This window comes from Phyllostomus discolor, chromosome 3 (assembly GCF_004126475.2).
Source record: "Phyllostomus discolor isolate MPI-MPIP mPhyDis1 chromosome 3, mPhyDis1.pri.v3, whole genome shotgun sequence".
Lineage (NCBI taxonomy): Eukaryota > Metazoa > Chordata > Mammalia > Chiroptera > Phyllostomidae > Phyllostomus > Phyllostomus discolor.
Window position 1 is genome coordinate 169,263,870 of NC_040905.2, and position 27,004 is coordinate 169,290,873.

General features: G+C 37.8%; 1 protein-coding gene across 1 annotated transcript in view; it reads left to right on the forward strand.

Moving 5' to 3' along the window:
- The window catches only part of GDA (guanine deaminase), a 77,839-nt gene that overhangs the window by 16,429 nt on the left and 34,406 nt on the right, over positions 1-27,004 (forward strand). The window contains exon 2 of the mRNA XM_028516666.2: positions 23,430-23,518. Within this exon, the coding sequence (XP_028372467.1) occupies positions 23,430-23,518 (89 nt within the window). The remainder of the gene's footprint in view (positions 1-23,429; positions 23,519-27,004) is intronic.

The following is a 27,004-nucleotide window of genomic DNA, read 5'->3' on the forward strand; positions in this document are numbered from 1 at the left end:
CATTTGCAAATGCTTGAGGAAGCCAAAGCATTGGCAACCTAGATGTGACACAGTTAGAATTAGTTGGCAGCCACCTTAGAAATCATTTCATAGCTTATCTCAGAAGTGTAATTTAGCATCTCAGTGCACTGGAAATCTTGGTATTTAGTCAGAGTGAAAATCTTTTCATTTTATGAAGATGAAACTGGAAAGACAAAATTTTTCAATAAGTTTGAGACTGTTTTGAAATTAAAACAAGTGAAACCAGGTAAGATAATAGAACCAAATGTTTTCTGTATACACAAGTGTAGTTTGGCTCTAGGGAATTATTTTTGGACTTCTGACTTCTCCGAGGGAATTGAGAAAACCTCATCCCTCCCTTCTTGCTAGAAAAGCAACATATAAATGAGTCACATTCAGAAGAGAACCACCCCTCGTATATGTATAAATGGAGTCCTGTACAATCATTCTTTTTTTCTTTTTCAGTCTAGACAGTCAAGAAGAAAGAAGGAACACAAGAAAACTAATTCTAGATATGTCTTTGGAATTAGAATAAATCTATAACTATAATTTAGACAGGAGTGGATGCATCAAAAGTGCCAAATCACTGGGTAGATAGAGTGAAAAGACAGTAAGAAGATGTGGAAAGGAAATGATGTGACAACTATGGCAATAGAACCACATATTGCTTTCCATTTTTTCATGTCTTTGGGCTTCTCATCTTTTTATTCACATCCTGAATACTCTTACACTTTATTCTCCCCCATATACACCGTAACCATCACCTCCTCCAAAGGAAAAGCCAACCTGACTTCTCTAGTCCTCACTAGAAATGTTTTTTCTTCTTTGGAGTTTCTCAGCTTAGTCTGTGATACCAATTTGCTTTAGAAACATGTCACCATGCATTGTCCTCAATTTCCTGTATGCAAAGAAATTTTATTTCCTCAGCTGGAAAATAAACTCTTGAAAGGCAAAGATTATTTCTTATCCACTTATTGAATCCTTAGCAGTTTGATGTACATTTAAACAACATATACCACCCTGGGTTGCTATCAGTTGAAATGCATTACTGAACATGATAAGAGGTAGGCCAAGAAGCATGGGGCTTTTTGTTTGTTTTTGTTGTTTTTTAACATTTACTAACTCTCTATTTTTATGGAAACGAAGACAAGTGCAGACATCATGAGTTTCTTCATCTTGTATCTGCTAGGTCAAGGGTACTCGCCTACATAACCACAATACCATTATCACACTTTAGAAAATTAACAATAACTTCCCAATGTCCTCTAATGAGATATAATTCATGTTCAAATTTTCTCAATTGTCCCTAACACATCTTTTGAGCTTAAAATAAAAAACCCAAACAAACAGAATCCAATCAAGGTTCATGAATTTGTTGTTATGCTTCTTTTGTCTTTTTAAATTTAGAAGTCCCTGCTTTTGGAGTGGGTATGTTCCAAGGACATATTTTAAACAAGCTCCTGCCAAATCTTGTGATTTCTCCTCCCAGCCTCTATATGCAATGATTTGATTGGCGTGCATCCTGTCACAGGCCCTTGACACACACAGCTGTGGCTTTAACTGATGACCCTGCAACATGCTTGCAGTTTCGTGGGCATGGATGTCGTCACGCTGCCCGTGGGCATACTGGTCCGTGTTGCTCAGCTGGCCAGCAAGCTCAGCCAGCCTGTCAGCATCGGCAGCTCAACCATTTCTTGTCCTTGTTTTATATGCAGTAACTCTTACAAAGTAGTTGAAAAACAACCAAAACTTAGCATTTTTGTAAGATGTTGTAGCATTCTTGGCAAATTGATGAGCAAGTGAAGATGTGCTGCTATCAAATTAGCTTCTTTTCACAGCTGTGTCCCAGTGACCAAATGGGGTGAAGAGAGATGAATTGTAAATCACACAAACAGGATGAAGCATAAAGATTTTTTTCTCTTTGAAATTAGGGGATATGACATCAAACACCATTCTCTGTTTGGCATACAAAATATAACAGGAAAGTTGAACTAGACCCAGGTTTGACAATGAAGGCTGCACTCATGAAAACACGTAATTTTCCCTGATTTCTTGGAATGAACCAATTGTAGTAGCTTCGGGGGGTTAGGATTTGCATATGTTAATTTTAAAGATAGAATCCAGGTTGGCAAAAATAACTCTCCTTGCACTATATAAAGGATACAGCAAAAACCAAGCATTATACATAAAGATTGAGATAAAAAAAATAAAGCTCATTGCTGCCTTCATCCAACACAGATCTTTCTTAGAATTTAATAATTCGATTTTTGAGGAGTTTTATGTAAAGGAGATATTGTAAATTAAATATTGTGAAAAATATGTTGGGCCAGAAGTCAGGATACCAGAACTGAAGAAGGGATCCTATTGCTCAAAGAATTGTGTGATCATGGACTAGTCAGTATCCTCTGTGTGTCTTTCTTCCTCACTCATCTGTGACATGGGTATGGCATGTGGTCCTCCAGAAGGGACTTTTATTGTTTTCTGTTGGGAGCTAGAGTCCATTGGGATCTCCATGCGTTTCATCTGAGCTTAGCATTCATTGCTCTTCTAGAGCAGGGGTGTCAAACTCATTTTCACCGGGTGCCACATCAGCCTCGTGGTCACCCTCAAAGGCCCAAATGTAATTTTAGGACTGTATAAATGTGACTACTCCTTAACTGTTAAGTGAGAGCTGGGCGCTGCCACTAGGTAGAAACAAGGTGCTGGGCCAGATAAAACAAGGTGGAGGGCCGGATTCGGCTCATGGGCCTTGTGTTTGCTACCTGTGTTCTAGGGCCTCTTTTTAGTTTCACCTTAAAAACAAACCCACAAAAAAATCCTTTATACTTTCCCTATGTTCTGTAAGTGCTACCAAAAACATCTTATGTTAATAGTTATTTTGTAGATGTAAGGCCCTTCAGAGTATCTGCCCACTATATTTATGGAAGCAGAAATTGCTAACATTATTGAATGTTTATTCTATGCCAGGCACTCTTTTGAGAATTTTACTTCTGTTATTCAATGCCCACAGCACCTTTATGAGGAAGGTAGTATTTTTATTCAATTTTGTAAGTGGGGAAATGGAGGTCCAGTGAGATTAAGATTTGAGTTGCCAATATTACACAGCTAAGAAGTGTTGGGATGGTTAAAAAAAAAAACACCTAAAAAAATAATCTATGCACATGATGGGAAATTCCAAGTGCACAAAAAGTCCCTTTCCAGTTTCTGTCCCTGAGACATGACATTGTCCCTCCCAGCAGACAACCGCTGTTCCAGTTTTTGCTAGAGAGAGTGTATTTTCCTAGAGATAGTATGCAAAATGTACAAGCTTATATATATATATGCACAAAATAGACAATATCTATACAAGCTAATATATATTACATATTAAAATACTTACATAATTTAATATATTCATTTTCCCCATACATGGCAGATCACTAAATGTGCTATTTAATGCTTTCCCATATAATATATAGATCTAATACAGATATACATCAGTTAATATATCTTGGACATTCTTTCATATCAGTACATAAGGATTTGCCTCAGTTTCTCATTCTTCCATAATTTTCTGTTGTAGAGATAGACAAGAATTTATTTAATCATTCAGTATGAAAATCATTTCTTCTGCTTTGTTGTTATAAATAGCATGGTGCTAAGATGTGAACTCAGATTGTTAGACTCCTGAGCTCTGCTTCTTTGCCAACCCTCTTATTTGCTTTCTATGAAGGCATCTTCTCTGGAAATGATGAGGAGATAGAATCTGTTTTAAGTAGGGGAGTGACAAGTTACCAGTGCTTTAGTGTTGAAAGATAACTGGTGGCCTCGGCACAAAGTTTAGATGGAGATGAGTTTGGAATCATCTATTAGATGATTAATGCTAACTCCCTCTTCCCTGTTCACTGTGTGAATGATACAGTCTCCTACTTCTTCCACCTGCCCGTTCCAGAGACCTCCATTCTCTTTCTACTTCAGCCACCAGCATGGCCTCACCTGGAATATTTGTAGCTCTGACCTGAGCCTGTCCCTTGCCCTATTCCAAGTCCCCAGATTCCGTGGACCTGGGCCTTACCCTGTTCTCTTCTGTCTGGTTTTGATAGAATAATAAAGGTAACAGAGATAGAGAGTAATATTCTTGGATTTTTAGACCATACCTGGCACTTTTCATGTGTTACCTTTAATTTCTGAATAATTATTAGCTTTATTTTAAAGGTGAGAAGGTGAGCCTTTGAGAAATTAAGTAACGTGTCCAAGGATTTTCAGACAGCAAGAAGCAGAGCTTAGGTGCAAACCCAGTTCTTTGTGGTTCCTGCACCTGTATGCTTAGCCCTCAGGTGATGCTACCTTTGGCTTTTCAGAGAGACTGACACCCTTAGCCCCCCTGTACTGGGTTAGGGTGGGAGTTAGAGTTAGGACTCACCTTAGGCTCTCCCCTCTATCCCTCACGCCCCACCTGGATGTGCCCTGCACCCATCTGTTTTGGAGTTGCTGGCTGGGTGGAGGGTGTCAGCTGGGGGTACAAAGGAGGTGTTTATAGAAGAGGGATGATGTGGGGAGCAGGACCTGCACACAGAGCTGTCCAACAGCAGGGGTGGGCAGAGGACTGGCATTCCTGCCCAGGTTCTCTGCATCCTTATTGCTATTTACATGATTGTTTAAAAATCGGCCTTTGTCAACCATTGCTTTTGTGGGTCTAGCACTTTGTTTGGTGCCAGAAATAAAGGCCCAAGAGTGTCACTGTCTTTTGAGATTATACTTTAGTGGGGAGAGAGCTACCCTAACTCCAAATTATAATACAGTGAGGTATGTGCTTGCATTAATTTTGTGTGGTGCTGGAAAAAATTACCACAAACTTGGGCTAAAAACACACAGATTCTTTTATGTTTCTGGAGGTCAGCAGTTTGAAATCAGTTCCACTGGGCCAAAATCAAGGTGTTAGTGGAGCCCTGCTCCCTGTGGCAGTTGTAAGGGAGTATCTGTTTCCTGGCCTTTTCCAGTTTCTAAACCTTCATTCCTTGCATCCTTGGCCCCTCCATCTTCAAAGCCAGCAGCACAGCCTCTTACTTCAGTGGTCATGTCACCTTTTTTCTCTGTCAAATCTCCCTCTACTAAGGATACTTGTGATTACATTAGGGCCCACACAGGTAATCCAGGATAATTTCCCCCATCGAGACCCTTAATTTAACCACATTCACAAATTGTCTTTTGCCATATAAGGTAACATTTACAAGTTCCAAGGATTAGGAACTGGGTATTCTTGGTGGCCATTATTCAGCCTACCACACTACTACAGGCAAATACATGCAAACAGTGTCAAAGAAGTGGCAGACCCTTCATCTGAATTCTTAATTAGTGGATGGGAGTGAGCCTCCATGTCCTTACCCCCCAGTCCTGTCTCTCTGACTTTACCTGTTACCATTTCTTTCCTGGCTCCTCAACCCCTTCTAGACTCTGTTAGCTGCAAAGCCTGGGCTTCCCCAAATGGCCCTTCTCACCCCATACTCTCTTCCCCAGATTATGTCAGCCTTTGACAGGGGGTTGACATTCACCTCAGATAGATGACTCCAGTCTCCATCGCCAGATCTGGCCACCCCAGAGCTCCAGGCCTGTGCCAACCCCAGCTGTTGGACAGCTCTGTCTGCAGGTGCTGCTTCCCCGCATCATCCTCCTCCACACCTCCAAACCAACATCCCCTTTGGCTTCCATAGTGCTGTCCTGTTATCCTCATTTTCTCATTAACATACTTAGAATTCATACATAGCCTCAACTGTTCCCTCCAGATCCAGTGTGCTGCCAAGTTGTGTGGGCCCTTCTCTAACATTCTGCCCACATGGCACTCTTCTCTCCGCCCCTCCCTACACTGGCCATTGCCTCCACCCAGGTGAGTCATTCAAAGGGTTCGCTAAGGGTTCTGTCCCTCAACTTTCTTCCCAGCATACCTTATAATAATTGCTTTACTTATTTTCCTATGAGACTCTTGCTTAAAAACTTTTAGAGAATAAATTATAAACCCTTTACTGTGACACTTTAAGATTCCCTAGAGTTCAGGACCTACATTACACTTATTTATTCATTCATCAAATGTTCATTAGGTATCTCTCATGTGCTAAGACTATGGTAGGCTATGGAAGCATGATAGTAGGTAAAAATAGACACCCTTGTAGAATTTGCCTCCTAATAACAGAAACAGATATGAATAAAATAAGAATTATGAATACATGTGAAACTGCAGCTATAATAAAACAATAGCTGAGAATTACATAATGCCTTTGTTGTGCCTGGCCCCATTCTGAGCTTTTTACACACACTGTGTCATTTAATCCTCACAACATTGTTTATCACTATTATCCCCACTTTATAGAAAATAGACACAGAGTTTTAGTAATTTGCCCAAATTCACACAACCAGAAATGATTTAAGCCAGGCAGCCTGGTTCCAGGTTTTGTGCATTTAATACAATGTAGTTCCATAAAGAAAGGGTGACTGGTGTTTTGAGAATCATTGACTGGGGGTGGGAGCATGATGGGGGGTGAGGATGGGTAATCTGAGCTAGTCAGGAAAGGTTTCCTAAGGAAGGACTGAAATAAGCCAAACTGAAATATGAAAGCTGAGTTGGGGCTAACTGCGTGAGGTGAAAGGAAAGGTGCTCTATGCTGAGAGAAGGTCGTGTGTAGAGAAAGGCCCAGTGGTGGTGAGAGTAAGGTGCTCACAGGGTCTGAAATGGGACCAGAGCGGTGCAGCAGAGAGAGCAAGGGAGAGGGAAGAACAAGGCGTGGGATTAGGCTGAGATGGGATTAGTCTGGGGAGGCAGGTAGGTGCAGGCAACTTTGGACCCTGTAGACCAGGGTACAAACTTTTTCTTGATCCTAAATGCAGTGGGAAGTCATTGACATTTTAAGCAGGAGGCAGAAAAAGATGTGACAAGGGTTTCTGGATTGTGCCCTGAATAATATTGTCTCATTCTCTCAGACAGGGACCCTGGATAGGGACTAGTTTGGGCAATAAGATCATGGACTCTGTTTTGGACATGTTGACTTTGGAGTATCTTGTGAGAAATACAAATGAGCTATTAAGGAAAATGTCAGATATATAGATCTGGAGTTCCTAGAAGTCTGAGCTGGACCTTCAGTTTTGGGTGAGCAGATGGCACCATATTGAAGGAAATGGTTCCTTCACATATGAAAGCTGAAAGGGCTCAGCTCTTATTTCTTTGACCATTTGCAATGGGTGGTGAACTTGTAGAAGGACTTCTTTCCTGCTAGATCTTTAAGAGTCATTTGTGAGATCTGTGCTAATCTTTTGCAGCAGATTTGAATGTGGGATGATAATCAGCCAGAGTGGGAGGAATTATCTTTGGATTCCTCCTCTACTTTTTACAGCAGAATACCATCGGGTAATCATTTAGTCTTCAATTACAGGGACTAGTTTTTGGGAATTGTGGTTTGAGTCTATTAAAAGGGAGCTGGCAAAAAAAAAAGCCATTTGAGCAGGCTTCTGAAGATTGCAATGTGTCTTCAGTGTTCAGATCAAAATGGATTGTATTTGCTGGCTTTTGCTGCATAATAAATTACCCCAAAACTTAGGGGCAGGAATCGACAATTTGTTATCATTACAGTTTCTTTGGGTCAAGGATTCACGAGCAGTTTAGCTGAGTGGCTCAGGATCTTTCGTGAGATGACATCATTTCACAAGATGCTGGCCAGGACTGCACTCATCTGAAGGTTCGATGGGGGCTGAAGGGTCCACCTACAACATTCAGCTTCATCCATGTGACTGTAAGCTGGTACTTACTGGTTGGTGTTGGCAGCAATCTTTGGTTTCTCCCCATGAGAACTTCTCTCAGGGCTGCTCGAGTGCCCTCATGGTGTGACTGGAGGCTTCTCCCACCCAAAATAATAATCTAAGAGTGAAGGAGCCGGGTGGAAGGTATTCTTCCAAAGTAGCCTTAGAAGTCACATAGCATTGTGAAAACTTCATTCCAAGCATGTCGCTAAGCTTGGCCCACCTAAAGGTTGGGGGAGGGAACTAGATTCCTGCTTTGAAGAGAGGAGCATCAAAGATCTGTGGACATATTTTAGAGCTACCACACTGATGTTTGGCATCAGCTGTGGAGGGAGCCTCTCCTCTCACCCTGTGTAGGAATTAATTTCTGTCACAACATCCCTGACAGATGGTCAGTCAGCCTTTGCCTGTCTCTTCCAACTCTGAGGAGTTCACTACGTTGTGAGTCACTGAGTTCCATTTATGTCAATTTTTAGAAGCTTCTTTTATTCATGAAACTGAAAATTCCATTGCTGAATATTCCACTATGGGAGCTAGTTCTGCTGCTCTAGAATGGTGCTTTTATGTGATGGCTTTTCCATCATTTGCAATGACCTCTTTCTTTTTTAAACAAAATACTGTTAAGTTCTATTCAGAATTTCCCCTGAAGCTTTAAAAAATATTTTATTTATTTATTTTCAGAGAGAGGGGAAGGGAGGGAGGAAGAAAGAGAGGGAAACACTGATTGGTTGCCTCTCACCAGCCCCCAGCTGGGGACCCGCCTGCACACCAGGGATGTGCCTTGACAGGGAATTGAACTGGCGACCTTTTGGTTTGCCCAATCCACTGAACCACACCATCCAGGGCTCCTCTCAAGTTTTGATTTCAGGATTTTTCACATTTTGGTCACCTTCCTGTAAAATGTTTCAATTCAGTGCATCCCTCCACGACTGAAAATCAGCAACTAGTTTTATGGCCCGAGCTGAGTCTAAAAGAACATGACAAAGCAGTCCTCACTCTGCACGACAGGGCAGGACTGAAAAGAAATGACTGTGAAAACTGGAATCATGCAAGATACAGGCAAACTTCGGATTTCTCCAGAGTACAGGTTTGGTTCCAGACCACCACAATCAAGTGAGCTTTCCAATAAAGGAAAGATGTAACCCTTCTGCTAGTAGAAAGGCTTGACTTTACTGTGTCAAAAATGAAACATCTGTGAAGCCCAACAAAGTGAAATGCAATAAAATGAGGTATACTTGTAATCTAAAGAATCGGCATGGAAATTATAATTAATCTGAAACCTTTAAAAACTTCTGTTAAAATGTTTAAATTTATCTTCCAAATCTAAATGCATGGAGAAATGAAAAATAATGTAACTAGTATTCATTTAGTAGACTGTAATTTAAAATATTAGAAACAGAGAATTAAAGTGTCTTATTTCTTTATTTAAACAACTTAAAATTAGTTTGAACAGTGCTTGCCTTTTTCTTTTCACCATGTGACATAATATAGAGTGAGCATCTTTTGTTTGCCTTGGCGGATTGTCATCCTGTTTTGTAAATTTGAATCAGTTTCTAACATTTTGTCCTTTGAACTCTCAGTATTGTGAAACGTCTCTGAGATATTTCCCTGAGAGTTCCTCTAAGGGAGGCTTTTGCTGGTGTCACTGTCTTCAGTCACTATTGTCATCTGTGTCAATAACTTTACCTTGGCTAAGCTTCTGTGGCTACAGATTTTGTTTCTTGAATGGTGGCGATGTCAACATTTCATGGTCAACTCTTCCATAACTCCACTTATGTTAGATTCAAATTTCACTTCTTGTGTCCTCACTTTTCATTTCTTTGCTGTACTTTCATCTTTGTTAAGCAATTCACTCCTTCAATTACTTATTTTTGTAAAATGCCATGTGAGTTTATTGCTGGGAGGTGAGGGAGCAGCACCACTACAGGCTTCACTGTGTGCATGTGAGCTGAGTAACAGATGCAGAGTGAACAGTTACCACAGACTTTGGAAGAAGTGACGTGATTGGTCACTGATCACTATATACATCTATTATGAACGTGGTGACTTGATTGAAGAGCTGGATGTCAACTTTGTGCTTTATGCAGTCACTCAAAGTTAATAGGCTATGGTAACTGATATTTGAACATGTTGTTAAGGGACTGGTATTATTTAATAAACTATGGCATCTGAAATTTATGTATATCAGAACCATGCAAAACAAGGGCTCCTGTATTTCTACAAATTTGACTTTAGTTAGAATCTGTTTTATCACCAACTATTCCACACCATTAATTTAAAGTCTCATGTATCTTCCTTTTAAAAAAAAAATTTTTAAAAACATCCTCATCTAAGGGTATGTTTTTATTGATTTTGGAGAGAAAGAGGAAGGGAGAGAAAGCAAGAGAGACAAACACTGATGCGCAAAACATTGATTGGTGGCCTCCTACACACGTCCTGACTGGGCTTCACACCTGCAGCAGAGGAATGTGCTCTGACAGGAATCAAACCTGCGATGTTTAGGTGTAGGAGGTGGTGCTCCAAACAATGGAGCCATCTGTCCAGGGCTCACAAATTTTTCTTTACCTCATGTATTTAATTTTTCTTAAGTGTATATGTCAGATTTTACTTACATTCCCATTAAGCTTCATCTTCTTAATTTTATTTTGTGGCTGTCTTTTCATAACTGGATTTTGCTATCTAAGGAACAAACTGCCCCTTCCAAACTGTTGTCCATTTCACATCTAAGTTAATAAGAATAGTCTGGGATAGGGCTCGGTGAAGTGTCTCTAGAGCTCTCTAGTCATGCTTCTCTCCTCCTGTTAATCAGCTTTTGGGGAGTAGGAATATAAAACCAGATATGAATCCTCCAACTCTGCTGTCATGTGCTTGCCTTTTTTAAAAAAATATTTTATTTATTTATTTTTAGGGAGTGGAGGGGAGAGAGAGAGAGAGAGACAGAGACAGAGACAGACACAGAGACACATCAATGTGCGGTTGCTGGGGGTTATGGCCTGCAACCCAGGAATGTACCCTGGCTGGGAATCGAACCTGGGACAATTTGGTTCCCAGTCCGTGCTCAATCCACTGAGCTACGCCAGCCAGGATGTGCTTGCCTTTTTGAGCTGGTCCAGCAATGTTAATTTTCTGGTGCCATCAGATAACTTTCTGAAATCAAAGCGCACCATGTCAGCAGTTGTCTCCTGAAATACCAATCCGGGTACCATGTGAGAAATTACACTACTGAAAATACCTTGTGTTTATGGAGAACTTCTACAGTTCATGGAATGTTTTTTGTCTTAATAGAGTTGAAAGGTGTTATGGCAGATACTAGCATATTTTTAAAAATGGTCAAGTCAGAAAGGTTAAGGGATTTGTCTTGATTCACAGAGCCAATAGAGAGTAAAATCTTGATTCTTCAGAAAGTCTAGTGTATTTTTCACCACCTCAAGCTTCTCTGACAAGGTGCCTACAAAAGCGATAAAAAGGGTTTCTGCAGGGTTTTGTTGTTGATGTTGATTTATTAGACCAGTCTTCTAATCCCACCATCTCATAGGGTTTTCTGTTTTGTGAGAGCTGCCATAACAACAGAAATTTATTGCCTCTCAGTTCTTGAGGCTGGATGTCCAGGATCAAGGTGTCAGCAGGGTTAGTTCTTTCTGAGAACCATGAAGGAAGGACCTCTCTAGACATATCTTCTTGGCTTGTGGATGAACATTTTATCCCAGTGTCTCTTCATTTCACTTTCCCTCGGTGCAGGTCTCTGTGTCCATATTTCTCCTCTTGATGTGGAAACCAGTCATACTGGATTAGAAGCCACCCTAATGACCTCATTATAACTTACTTCCCTCTGTGAAGACCTTATTTCTAAATACAGTCACATTCTGAAGTATTGGGGGGTTTAGACTTTGATATACGAATTTTGGTGAAACACAACTCAACCTATAACACACCTCTAGGACAGATTTTTAAAATGACCAAATGAGTAAGTATGTGTGACCAGCACTTTTGGACATGCCTACATTTTCCTACCCATAGCTATGTATTTGATGCACCTTTCAGTTATCAAAGAGAGAGTGAGTGCTTTTCCTAAATTCATTCTCAGTTATCTACTCATTGAATTTAGTCTTTGAAGATGACTTTTGCAAGGCAGATGCTGAAATTATTAGCTTATTTCATGATTTCAGGTTTCAAACTTGTCATTTAACCTTGGCTCTGAGATTTCTGCCGAATCTGACTGAGTACTTGGTGAAAATTATGCACCCATCAAGAGAGTTTCCTTAGTCCACAGATTGGAATCAAGGGATTCTGATTTTAGGGAATAAATAAATTAGGGAGTAATAATTTGTATCCCAAAGACACTCACAAGCACTCAGGTACATGCAAAGATTGTGTAGCACATTACTGACTGGTTATAAAAACAAGGGACAAGTTAGGTTGCTATGTTGGGGTGCTATAAACATTTGATGTATGTCATTCTGTTTCCTCATCTCCTCTACCCACCTCTGTAGCTTCTCTTCTTAGTCATTTGGGTATTCTGCAGTTATTAATGTGAGCATTTTACATGATACGGATTTTGATGTTTAAAAATAACACTTAGTGTGAACAGAGAGTTTGCTTCTGCTCATATATTTTCTCATAAAGAAGCAACAGTTATAATTCTGTGTAAGGTGTAATGAATGAAGATGTGATGACCTGTTGGTTATCTCGGAGGTCCCTGTATGTCTCTCCATCCTATTTTCTTCTCTTCCCAAACTGAGGAAACCATTATCCTAAATCTTATGTTTATCAGGCTCTTGCTTTTTCTTATACTTTATATTTGTATTTCAAAACAGAAATAGCATTTAAGTTTTGTAGTTAAATTTTGTATTTTTAAATCATTGCAAAGTTATAAAAAAGTTACAAGGATAGTATAAACAATGTATATATACATATGTAAATACATATACATAACATTTTTCATAACCAATTGAGAATAAGTATAGATATATTGTTCCAGTCTAAATACTTCAAGGTGTATTTTTGTACAAAGATAAGGACACTGTCTTACATAATCACGTACAATCATCTAGATCAAGAAATTGATGTAGATACAATTCTCCACATAACCCACAGATCCATTCATACTTTGCCTATTGGCCCAGTTTTGTCCTTGACAACTCTCTTCCTCTTTCTGGCTCAAGAGCCCCTCCAGAGTCACATCACAAGTTGCATTTACTTGTGATGTTCCATTAGTTGTCTTCCATCTGGAGTGAGTCTTCAGTCTTTCTTTGTTTTTCATGTCCTGGATAATTTTAGAGAATACAGGATAGTTTTTGTCTTGTCTTAAGAACGTCTCTCAGTTTGGGTTTGCCTGGTGTTCCCTCATGATTAGATGCAGGTTATGTATTTTTTGGCCAAGAATATCACAGATGTCATGCTGTGTTCTTCTCAGGGCATTATATCAGAAGGCACATGATGTTGATTATTCCATTACTCTTGATCTTAACTTTGTTCACTTGGTTAGGATGATATTTACCAGGTTTCTCTACCATAAAGTTACTATTTTTCTCTATAAAGTAAGTTTTAGGGGGAAATAATTTGAAATTATATAAACATCCTTTTCCTCAATGAATTATTACCCTCTGGTTTTGACATTCATTGATGATTTTTGCATAATAATTTATTAAATGGTGCTGCCAAATGATCATTTTTTAATTCTGTCATTCCTTCCACATGTATTAGTTAGTATTCTACTGTAGAAAGAAGGCTTCCTCATTCATTCATTCATTCATTTGCTCATTTATTTGTGTGGACTCATGGATTTCTATTTTACTCTTTGGAGTTTAATTCATTACTATTATCATTTATTTTCACCCCCATTTTGTTAGTAGAAGCTCCTTCAAGGTGGCACCTGTATGCCACCTTGAATACAGGATAGTTTTGTATGCAAGGTGTATACTTTTCACCACTCTCCATCTATATTTTGGCACTCCCTTACTTTTTGATGCAAATTTATATTTCAGATTTATCTTGTTTTAGATTTTTAAAAACAACTTTATTGAGATATGTTAATAATCCAGATACCGTACAATTTAGTGGGCTTTCCTATTTTCATAGAGTGTGCTATCACCCACACTATTGATTCTAGCACATGCTCATCATCCCCTGCAGAAGCCCATACCCTTTGGCAGTCACTCCCACTTTCCTCACAAGCCCAGCCCTAAGCTCTTTCCCACCACTAATCTTTCTTTTTGTTGCTATTGTTTGTTTGTTTTCAAATTCATTGAAGCTTATTCCATTATTATTTCAGTTGTGTTGATAAATAGGGCCAAAAGGTGCTATAGAATTTGATCCACTCAAGTTATAAGGCATTTTTCTTGGAAGTTTCCTTTGCTGAATTTAATTTAAGCAAGTGCCAATCTCTTTCAAAAAGCTAGAGAAGAGGTAGAAGAAATATTTCTAAAATGCTTCTGCTCTTTTAAAATATTTAAATTTTTGAAATACATTAACATATATATGGTGTTGAGAAGGAATTGTAGTTTCTTTGCTCCAGCTCTGGAATCTCTGATTCTTCCTATCGAAGAATGGCATACAGAAACCAAGATCTGAGCATTAGGTGTGCTGAGTGCTACAGGGTGTCATTGTTTCTAGGCCCCCTCAGCAGATAGAGCAAGGAAGGAAACCTAAATATATTAACATATATAAAGAGGTGGGCAAAAGTAGGTTCACAGTTGTGAGTACATAAAACACAGAGTTAATAAAGCTATTGTTCATATTCATAACCTGCATGTATTTTTCTATGTGAACAACTATAAACCTACTTTTGCCCACCCTTGTATAATTGATCTACAATAAATTAAAAACCGCAAGTTGACACCAATACCTCTAATTTAAACATAATACCACAGAGTTTTTCCTAGCATTCTTTATTCGTACCTCCCTTCTGAGAAGGCTGGCTCTCATTATCCACAATATATTTACATATTTGTCTGTTAACCCTGTATGTAATCAATCTCCTGACCCTGGCAGCTCTCTTCTCAGCCAAATCCCTGCCCACTTAACCTTCCTCCTTGACTCTCCACTTCCTCAGCCTGTTCCCCTGTCCCTATAAGCCTTCTCAGCCCTGAGCACTCCCTTAGACCTGATTACCTTCGCATTCCTGCTCTCATCAGGCCCACCAACCAGGGCTGTATTAAAGAAGGAAAAGGAAAAGCACCAAGAAATATTTCATAAAGGAAAAGGAAGAGGGGAGCTGTTTTATTAATTTATTTTAAAGACAGTTTTAAAAAATGTATAATATAGCTTTAATAGTCCCCAGCTTGGAGACCAATTGCGGTTTAAATTCTAGATTTACCACCTACCAGCTGTGTAATCTTGGGCAAGGCACTTAACATCTCTGTGACTCAATTTTCTCATCTTTAAAATGGGGCTAGTAGTATAGGACATACCTCATAAGATTCTTGTGAGTTTTAAATGAGTTAATACATGTAAAATGTGTAGGACAGTGTCTTGAAAAGGTAAGTACATTTAAGTATTTTTATTATTATCAATCATTTTGGAACACACTGCCTTATTTTTCCAATAAAAAGTTACTGAATACCAATGGATCATTAGTGATGTCTTCAACAGAGATTGGAAAAATTACTAAAGTTACTGTTTTATTTATCAAAAATATGTTTTCTATAGCAAAGTGGGGCTTGTAAAGCAGCCAGAATTTGTACTTTTCCAAGAGTATTTTATCTGGCCCTGAAGTTAAAAAAAATTGTTAAAAGTTATTACAAATTGAAAAACAATCATAAATTAAAATAATGCTGCCTAGAAACACTAATGCAAGCCACAAATGATACAATTTCAATTTGCATGGGTCTTATTAGGAGCCTTCCTCAGAGGTTGGCAAACTGTGGCCCACAGGTCAGATCCACCCACTGTCTGATTTTATATGGCCAGTGAAGTAAGTACGGTTTTTACATTTTTACATGGTTGAAAAAAAGAATATTTCTTAACAAAAGAAAATTATGCAAATTGTAAATTGTTTTCTCTAAATAAAGTTTTATTGGAACATAGCTGCACCCAGTTGTGTATGTTGTCTATGGCTGCTTTTGCTTTACCATGATGGAGTTGAGGAGTATCACAGAGACAATACAGTCTGCAAAGCCTAAAAATTTACTGTCTGGCCCTTTGTGGAAAGTTTGCTGACCCTTGGTGTATACTGCTAGAGAAACAGTCTTAGAGATGTGGAAGAATCCCTGGGGGGATAGGTCAAGTCTGGCAGATACTCCTGGCTTGCCCTGTGACCTTGGGCAATTCACATTACCTGGTCTGTTTCCTCACCTGTGAAATGAGAATCTGGGACCTAAAGATCTAAGTCCCTCATGTTTTCCTTTGGTGCCTTTATAATATGAATTTGCTAGATTCCACCTTTATAGTCTGACTTTTTTTTTAAGGCAATCTCACTTTTTCTTTCTTTTCCATTAATCTGTTTCAGGTGAATTGAGCTAATGTGGTCATTTTCATCTTTGTCCAAAAGCTTCAGAAATCTTGAGACCTCCATTTTTAAAACCTGATTTTGTCTCCCATTGCAGTACCTAAGAGTCGATTTTGTGTAATGGGTTGCAACACGAGTGTATACATGTTACCTTGTTTTGTTGGATGGCTGAGCTATTTAACAATGGCCCGAAGAGTGGTTTACTCTGTTCCATAGCAACAAGCCTCTTGTCCAAATTTGCCATCTGGTGTTTGAAGCCTCTATCTTGCAGAGATTTTTTTTCCTTTAGCTGTTAGTCATTACTCATCTCTTTTGGCTTTGGTATTCTTGACATTCTCATTATTCGCTCATCCTAAATATTCCCAGTTTCAAGTAAGAGAGCACTTGGAGTCATTTGCTTAACAGAAGGGATTCAATTTCCTCATCTGGAAAATCAGAGGGTTAGATGAAAAGGTTCCTACCAGCTGGCACCATTATGATTTTACGATTTTATGAAATTTGTGTTTTAGTGACTGCTGTATGTGCTTGACAGACCACCTAGACTGTGGCCTGTGAGGAAGCTTGTGGGCCATAGTAGGCACTCTTCCTAGTGAATGGTTGAATAACTGAATGAATGGCCACATAAACCCAGGTAACTTCAGGTTAAAAGACCCATTGCCCCATAAAGAAAACATCAATGATGTTTTCTTTATTTTGTATCTTTGCCGTATTTGTTTTCTAAAATATTTTTAGAGATTTCTTAAAAATAAATCTCAAGGTTGTACCATGACCTACAAAGCTATCTAGCACTCTTTCTTCTATTTCTTGTATTTTATCCCACTCACCTCCCTGATGTTTTAAAACATGCCAAGCACCTAATTTAAATATGCATATTGGGGACTTTGTAGTGATTATTCTCTCTGGAATACTTTTCTCAAAATACCCTAGTGGTTCACTCCCTCCCTTCACACAAACCTGTGCTCAAAATTATTTTTCAGAAAGACCACACCCCACTTTTTATTTCATCTACTTACCTTGCTTTATTTTTTTATCATAGTACTCATTTTATATGTAATATATCTTATATTCATCTATTAATTTATTGTTCCTACTTCCTGGAATATTGCTTCTCACACAAGGGGCACTTGGGCAGTAATTGTTGAGTTAATACATGAATAAAAGCAAGAAAAAAATTGATGAAATACTTGATTTGTGAATTGAAGTTTTCTCTAACCCAGTGCCCTGCTGTTATAAAGTACACTCACATCTATAACACATCTTGTGGCTTTTGGCCTTTGTGCCTCTGTTTCTATCATTATTTACCTCTTCTATCCCTCTCTCTTTAGTCCTGGGTACCTATCAAATGTCAAATCCACCCTGGCTGGCATAGCTCAGTGGATTGAGCGCAGGCTGCGAACCAGGCATCACAGGTTCGATTCCCAGTCAGGGCACATGCCTAGGTTGCAGGCCATGACCCCCAGCAACCACACATTGATGTTTCTCTCTCTCTCTCTCTCTCTCTCTTTCTCTCTCTCTCTCCCCCTTCCATCTCTAAATAAATAAATAAATAAAATCTTAAAAAAAAAATTTCAAATCCTATCCATCACTGTTGAAGTTCTGCCCTTCTTTGAAACCTTCGCCGACCATGCCCACTGTCTGTCCATCAGAACTGAGGGGCCCATTGCACTGTCACCATTCCTTCCTCATCTGGTTCATTGTCTATCCATGTGTCTTAGCTACCCAACTTTAGGCTCTGTGAGTGGAGAATATGTATTTGTATATATTTTTATGTTACATTTTTATATATATTTAAAATGGAATTGACTTTAAAGTTTAATCTAAAATAAAACATTTATTATTAACAATTTTGAATCTAAAATTGTAAAAGTGTACAGATGAAAGCAAAAATTACCCCCAAACCCATTATAAAGAGATATTATCCACTGTCAACATTTAGACCCAACACACCATATTTTTATAAAACATATGATCATACCATTCATATTATTTAACAAGCTTCATTTTAAAAAACATCTTAAGATTGTATTGAGGATAATTTTCCATTCAATGTATATACATCTTCACTGTCACTTTAACTCCTGCAGTGTTTACTTGTATTTAACCAACCCCTCAATGACTGATTTGAAATTATTTTCAGTTTTTCAGTATTGTATATGTACAATGTACATTTTGGGAGGTAACTGGGGGCAGAGATTTGAAGAGAGAGTGGATTTAAAATCATCAAAGTAGAAGGCTAGAATACAAGTTGACTAGAGAAATGCTTCACACGTTTTTTGCTAATGTGCCCCTAAAAGAATTTTGAAAAGCTTTATGTGCTTTCATATTTTAAAAGTTGATGTACATAATTTTTATTAAATTCAAATATCTATAAAGTTCATAATTTCTGGAAAATTGTAGATATACACATGCTAAAATTGAACTGTGACATTACATTTTTAAAAATATTTTTTAGCCCTGGCTGGCGTAGCTCAGTGGATTTAGTCTGGGTTGTGAACCAAAGTGTCGCAGGTTCGATTCCCAGTCAGGGCACATGCCTGGGTTGCAGGCCACAGCCCCCAGCAACCACACATTGATGTTTCTCTCTCTCTTTCTCCCTCCCTTCCCTCTCTAAAAATAAATAAATAAAATCTTTAAAAAAAAAGAAAAAATATTCTTTATTATTAAGTTACAGATTATGTACAACATTACATTAGTTTCAGGTGTACAAATCAGTGATTAGATGTATAGTATATATAACTTACAAAGTGATAAACTTGATAAATGTAGTACCCATTGATACCATACTTAGTTGTCACAATAGTATTGACTATATTCTCTATGTTGTATTGTACTTTACATCCCCATGACTATTCTGCAATTACCAGCTTGTACTTTTTAATCCCTTCACCTTTTTCACTCATTCTCCCAATCTTCCTTCCATCTGGCAGCTGTCAAAATGTTCTCTGTATCTGTGAGTCTGTTTCTGGTCTATTTACTTGTTTATTTTGCTTTTCTTCGGATTCCACATTTGAGTGAAATCATATGACATTTGTCTTTCTCTGTCTGACTTTTTTCACTCAGCACAGTACCTTCTAGGTCCATCCATGTTATTCTAGGTGGCAAAAGTTCATTCTTTTTTTAATGGCTGAGTCATACTTCATTGCGTATACATACCATTTCTTTTTTCATCTGTTGATGGGAACTCTGACATTATTTTTAAAATATATTTAATGGGCTGAAAATGTAATGATTTTGTATCTACCTTAAACTATTCTAAAAATCATGAGCTTACCTGTCTTTAATGATCTAAAATGCTATATAGTACTTTTCTTTTCTCGAATTACTAGTTATATTCTACCTTCCTTACAGAGTAATGCTAATAACATCTAGTTTTATTGATCAACCAGTGCAATTAAACTGTGTGCATAAATTTAAATATTTAAAATTTCCTGGGTCCATAAGGAAATTTCAAAATATATATTCACATTTAACATATTGAAAGATAATTTGTTAAATGTGAAATTAAAAATCTGTTTTATTTTTCTCCAACTAGATAAATATATCCATATATGAGTGTTACTTGGTAGAATGAATGGAATACAAGCACCATTATTTTTTCTTATTTTTTATTTTTATAGAAGTAAATGCTGAGAATTACTTTCACATAAATCAGAGATGAGGGTGGGAGGAGTTTCTTATAGCGATATCTCTCTATTTGAACTCCTTTTGAGTTATTTGATAAAAATTATATATTAATCTATCATCAAAAATATTTTTAATAATCTTTCAATGAATAAGCAATTAGGTCTCCTATAAGTTTTCTTGAAAATAAAGACTACAGTGCTAGAAAAATGTCTTTGGATGTCAGACACAGGCATTGGTAGGAGCACATTTGAGCCTAATGCTTGGTTATTCCATCTATAATGTACCCCCCAGAGAAGGAGACAGTTGCTTTTAGTTAGGGTTGAACTTTTATTAGATGTATGTTGACTACAAGTCATAAGCAGTATGAAGTAATACATGATAGAATTCAAACTGTACAAGGGAAATGGTGAAAGAAGACTGCTAATGGATTGAGAAAAAGTGGAGGGGAGAACATAAAGGGAGGGCTTTTTCAGGTGGAAGATTGGCTGGAGTTGAAATGGCAAACAAGTAAAAGAAGAAATTGTGATCAGATGTGTGAATTGGGAGTTTTGGAGGTGGGACAGTTATAATGTGAAGTTCATGGAAATAGCAGGCCATGGTGTCAAAAGGGTTGTCCATGTTGATATTATAAGGAAGAAAGGGCTTAAAGAAAGAGTGTGAGGCAGGCGTCAACAGGTTTGAGCAATGAAAGAAAGGTTGGTGCAGGAGAACAACAAAAAGAATCAAAAGATGCTCTTGAAAGCTGAAGGAGCCTTCTTTATTTACAAGGAGCTACAGGATAAATGGTTTGAAATGGCCATGGTGGCTACATAATGCACCAAACTCATTGCCTGAGCCTGGTGTGTGAATACCTGCCATTTGAGAAGCATTGGGGAAGCCATGTCTTCAGCATAGAGCCCCAGCTATTAGGAGGGAGAAACTCAGAACTTACATTGAAGGCAGAGGGGAAGGGCAGAAATAGAAGGTCACAGTGAAGGGTTTTGGTAAGTGGAGAGTAGTGGGAGCTCAGTCAGGGACAAAGAAGGACGGAGCTTTAATGAAAATAATGATACAGATCAAGATCCTTGGTGTTTACATGAGGAGCAGGTGAATTCTAGCTTGAATGTCCGCTGAAGGTAACAGGAAAGACAGTGGGTGGGTTTATTCTAGTGGTCTTTAAGGAGTTGGGCTCTTGCCTAACTAATAAAAATCTGCTGTAAATTGATAGAAGGTGTGTCTTGTTTGGTTAGAATAATTGAGGCTTACATGTTGCAGACATTCTAAATTACTATTTTAATTACTTTTGCTTTTTTATCATTGGGATTATTTCTGCATCTATTTTATTAAATAACAGATGACATTGGCTTATAATTTTTGCTCTCTGTTTGCATGTATGTGTTTATGAATGTGTTGTGTATACTTTGTCAGGTTTTGTATGAGGATTATGCTGATTTTGTAAAAATGGAGAGGTGTCTACTCTTTTCCATGCCCTGGGGCTCTTTACCCTGCACAGATATTATCCATTCTTTGTAAGCTGGAGAGAAATTAGCTAAGAAATTCTCTAAATGTGTGCTGTTCAATGTAGTACATTAAGCACTTGAGATGTGGCAAGACTATGAATTAAAGTTTTAATTTTTTTAATTTCTTGGTTTTTATTTTAAATTTAATTTTCCATTTAAGAATTGATACTCATCTCAGTTTTGGAAATCTTTTAAGTGCTTTTGGATCAATCTGGGTATGTGAATCTACTTTTTGTAAATTATATAAAATCTAAGTATAAGATAAAATATATATTTTTTAAGATTTTATTTATTTATTTTTTAGAGAGGGAAGGGAGGGAGAAAGAGAGACAGAGAGAAACATCAATGTGCGGTTGCTGGGGGTCATGGCCTGCAACCCAGGCATGTACACTGACTGGGAGATAAAATATTTTTGATGAAAATTTAGTTACCCAGTTGAAATATACTTTAAATGCAAATGCAAAACACACCCAGGAATTTAAAGACCAAATAACCCCAGCAAAATAAAATTAATAACTTTATGTTGATTCTTGTCGGCATGCTAATCTTTTATCATGGCCACCTATGCTGTTAAATAAAACATTTTAAAATTAATTTTACCTGTTTTGTCTCAAACATTTAGTGTGGCTATTAGAAAAGTTAAAGTTACATGTGCATTTGTGATGGACATTATATTTCTAATAGGCAGCATGGTTCTGAACCATATGATTTCCTAAAGAGTTAGTAAAACTTCTCAGTTTCTTCTAGAGTTAGTTCATTCAGTTTTCCTACCTCTCTGGAATATATTTAGATCATTTATATTTTTCTCAAAGTCATTTATTTCAAATATATTTTCAAATGTGGAAATATCATGTTTTACAAATATTTTATTATTGTTTTAATAGTAAATCAGTTCTGGGATATAGTAATAAATTGTTTTGTGGGTTTTGATTAATTTTGTGTCTGCTTTGATATTTATTTATTTGAATATATTTTTTGAATCATCAAATTACTTTTCCTTATTTATAGAAATTATATCTTCATTTTCTCTTCTAAAAATATTCTAATTTTTAAGAAAGGGTATCTTTAATGAATAAGGAAGTTAACATTTATTTTATTTTAGTTCTACAAATTATTTTTTGCAGTATATTGCCTTCTAATTAATTAGATACATTTTATCAACAGTTTTTTTCAGCATTTCATGTTCCATGAAATGATTTTTCTCACAGTATTGCATTTTTAAAAAATGAAACAAGGCATTTTTTCCTTGCCCTGTCTTGCTTTGCAAGCCATTTTTATAGAGAAAGCAATCACACTATACTTAAAAAATTATCAGCATCAGGTATAATGTATCTAGCATTTAACATATTCCAAGGGTGTGCTAACTTCTTTACTGAAATGATCTCAAGGCCTCACAATAGCCTTGTAAAGTAGGTACTGGTGTTACCCCCTGTTTGCAGAGGGGAAACCAGACCAAGAGAGATTAAGAGACCCATCAAGGTTTCCAACCTTCGGCCCATGGGTTTCAGACCTCACAAATCTAATAGAAGCAATCACTATGTTCATATCTGAGACGTAGTACTGGAAGAATACTGCAGACGACTACTATCAGAATATCAACCTAGTTCATGCTAAGACTCAATTGTCAGGCAACTATGAGCAATTATTAGTGTTAATAAATTACCCCATCAGGCGCTACTGCAGTACTCTGGACTTGAGTTTCCCATAATAGCCTAACAAAAATCTCTTAGTCCTCTGCAGTGAGGTATACTTTCTATAAACAACTGTTTTCTTTAATCATTGTCAGGGGTGGGGAAAAAATAAATGTCAATTAACCATTTTAAATACCCTGTATCTTCAAATCAGAATTTTTGAAGTCTTACTTATACCTACAGAATGGCAGAAAAGGAGAAATAACATGCAATTTACTTCGCTGGGCAGCCAAAGGCAAGCAACTGCCTTCTGCCTCTAAACTCACTCCCATTTGGTATCAAATACCTTTTAAAATTAACTCAGCCACAGTATAGTCTCTTTTAAAAAGATTTATATATTTAGTAGCAATGAGTGACTATGTATGGTTCATTAATTTGTGATTCTTTCCTTTCTTTCTTTTAAAGATAGTGTTTTTAGAAGAAGCATCTCAACAAGAAAAGCTGGCCAAAGAATGGTCCTTCAAGCCATGTGATATCAGAGAACTGAGCCGCCAGTAAGTCATCACCCCCTTTGTGGATGCCATTAACTCATCTCAAATGATAAGAAAGCTGCCTCAAGAGACAGAGAGGCTTTTTAAATTCTTTAAGGTGTGAGGTGTGAAGGAGGAGACAGATAAAGAGGGGAAGCTGAAGGACACGACAGAAGTTTTGAGTGCTAGAGGCTGCCGTTGTTTGTGTAATCCTTCAGCAAATATTTGTTGAGCTTAGTATGTACACAGACTAGGATCTGGGGGTGAAAATAATTTACTAAGTCTTTGCCTTCGCAGAGTTTACAGCCCCTGGGGAACACAGAGTGTGAACAAGTGCACGGATATGTAAGCATGATAGTGATGGGTAGTATACCTTCTGTAGAGGAAATAAAGAAAGCAAGGTAGAGGTAATTGTTGGGAGGGTAAGAGGGTGCTTTGGGGAGCAATTGCTCTGATGGCATGGTTAGTTAGGTAAGACCTATTTCCGAAAGCGCATTTGAGCTGTGATTTTATGTTCCAAGTGCTTTTAGTAGTTTTTTTTTTTTTTAAGATTTTATTTATTTATTTTTAGAGAGGGAAGGGAGGGTGGGTGGGGGGGGGGAGAGAGAGAGAGAGAGAGAGCGTGAGAGAGAGAGAAACATCAATGTGTGGTTGCTGGGGGTTATGGCCTGCATCCCAGGAATGTACCCTGGCTGGGAATCGAACCTGGGACACTTTGGTTCCCAGCCCGCACTCAATCCACTGAGCTATGCCAGCCAGGGCTGCTTTTAGTAGTTTTTTAATAATTTGTTCAAAATTTGTTTCTTGTGGTTGACTCACCAGATCCTGCTAGAAACAATTCTGCCTCATATACTGTGATATAAGTCTGTCCTGAGTGTTAACCTTACCTGTGAACAGGTGTTTTCTGTTATTTCGTTCTCTAGATCACTGCTTCAATCCTCAGTTTTATCCAACCTGCTGTTGATTTCTTCTAGTGGGTTCATTTCAGATTTTGTTCCACTTCTTGGAGTACACTCAAAGACACTATTGTGGAAGGATATTCATACTCCTATGTTCATTGCAGTGCTATTTATAATATCCAAGATTTGGAAGCAGCCCAAGTGCCGATCAATAGATGAGTGCCTAAAAAAGCCCTGGTACATTTATTTACACAATGGAATACGCAGATGTTAAAAAGAAAGACACCTTACCTTTGGCGACAGAGTGGATGGGTCAGGAGAGTATTATGCTAAGTGAAATAAGCCAGTCGAAGAAAGGCAAATAGCATATGATCTCACTTATACATGGAATCTAATTAACAAAATAAACACAGAAACACACTGATAGATACAGAGAACAGATCCGCAACTGTCAGCGGGGAGGGTGATTAGGGGGCTAGGCAAAACAGGCGAAGGAATTAAGCAAAAAAGTAAAAATAAAACAAGCTCATAGACATAGACAACAGTATAGTGATTACCAGAGGGAAAGCAGGGTGGAGAGATGTAGAAGAGGCTAAACAGGAGACGAATGGTGATAGGAAATTAAACTTTAGGTGGTGAACGCACAATACAATATTCAGGTGATGTATTATAGAATTGTACACTTAAAACCACAATAAATTCAATTAAAAAAAACAAGTGGTGCAAATAAACCTTGTTGTGTCCAACTGCTAAAGAGGGGGAAAAGGAGAGGAATGCTCAAGTTTGAGTTCTGTTCTTCCCTCTACAGAAACCTCTGGCCCCACCAGCATCTAGAGTTACCTACACCAAGGAGACTCAAATCTGAATCCTATCTTTAACTCTTCTGCGACCTCTTAGCTCACATTTCCAATTGCTTTTAAAAAACTTGAGGGTCGTACTTTGACTCAAGGCTTAATATGACATCACCGTTCCCTCAAATGGGATTTTCTAAATTCTTTGACTTTATGTTATGTGTTCAGCCTCACATGCTCAAAACTTACTCTCTTTGACTCATTTCTCTCCTTTGCTTCCTAATTAAAGATGAAGTTCTTTCTCTCATATTCATTTCCTTTTTTTTCTGTCACCATAATCTCTATTCAGAAATCTCATGTTTTAGAGATTGAAAGAGTCTTTTCGCACATGCCTGTGACCATCAGATCTTCTAAACCAGATGTTTAATATGTGACAGTTCTACCAAGAAAATAAAAAATAGAGAAATGCACATCCTCATGATTTCCTTACTCTTGGCTATAGAATAACAAATATAGGTCGATTCACTAAGTTGAGTATTCAAGACCCTTTCTAAAAAAAGTTTTTTATTGTTATTATTTAGAAAACATTTAATATAGTAAAATGCATAGGCCTTAGGTATAATTTAATAAAGCTTTATAAATATATACCTATGTAACCAACATGCCCATCAAGATTCCTCTCATCCTAGAAAGTTGCCTTGTGCCCCTCTGGTCACACTCCAGCCCCCATAGGCAACCCCATCTGGTCTCTGTCACATAGATTACTTCTACCTGTTTTTGAATGTCATATAAATGGGATAACTCAATATGTGCTCTTTTGTGTCTGGACTTTTCCACCTATCGTAATGTTTCTGAGATGCACTCACACTGTTGTATATAGCAATAAGTAGTTCATTCTTTTTCACCGCTGAATAATATTCCATTGTATTAATATACCAAAGTTTATCCATTTTCCTGTGGTATTTAGATTGTTTCCAATTTGAAGCTGCTATGAACATTCTGTTTTTACTATTTCATTTGGGTATATTACTAGGCATGAAATTGCTCACTTAAACCCTTTATAATTTGACCACTATACGTATCCCTTTTTTTATACCTCCTGTCTCTCTCTCTCTCTCTTTCTCCCTCTCTCTCTCACACACACACATACACATAAGCCCTTACTCACCCCTAATCTCCTAACTAGGTTATAATCTCTTTGAGGGCAACAAGACGCCTTCTTTCTCTAAAAACTCCACAAAGCTTAGTAGAGATTTTAAAACATATTAGAAACTTGGGAAATAATATTTAATTGAACAATTCAAGTATATGAGGAAGTCACACTTCCATTGGTGGTAGAGACACAAGGTAGTGGTGGTAGAGACACAAGGATTGAAGAGGTCAGTAACTAACACCTATAGGGAATCCATATTTCACCCTCCCTCTCTGCATGTCCCCTCAGCACTGCCTTTTTGCCTTGCTTACAGGTTGTCACTACTCTTCATTTTGAAATTGAATGAACAGTTCTGACACATGGAGAGTAATGGCCAAGGGTCCTGAGTCACTGACAACTGCCATGGTTTGAATCTATTTGACTAGTTGAATAATTACTTTTTTCAAGCTAGTTAAATTTCCTGAGCTGCAGTTTACTCTTATGTAAATGAGGATAACAGTATTACTTCATAGATTTGTTGTGAGTATTACATCATCATCACAACTAATCTTTTTTGAGTGTTTTGCATCCTCTAAGTACTGTTTTTACACATGCTAACTCATTCCTCACAACAGCCCTGTTCATGGCACTCCTATCTCCACTTTACATAGGGGACACTGACCCACGG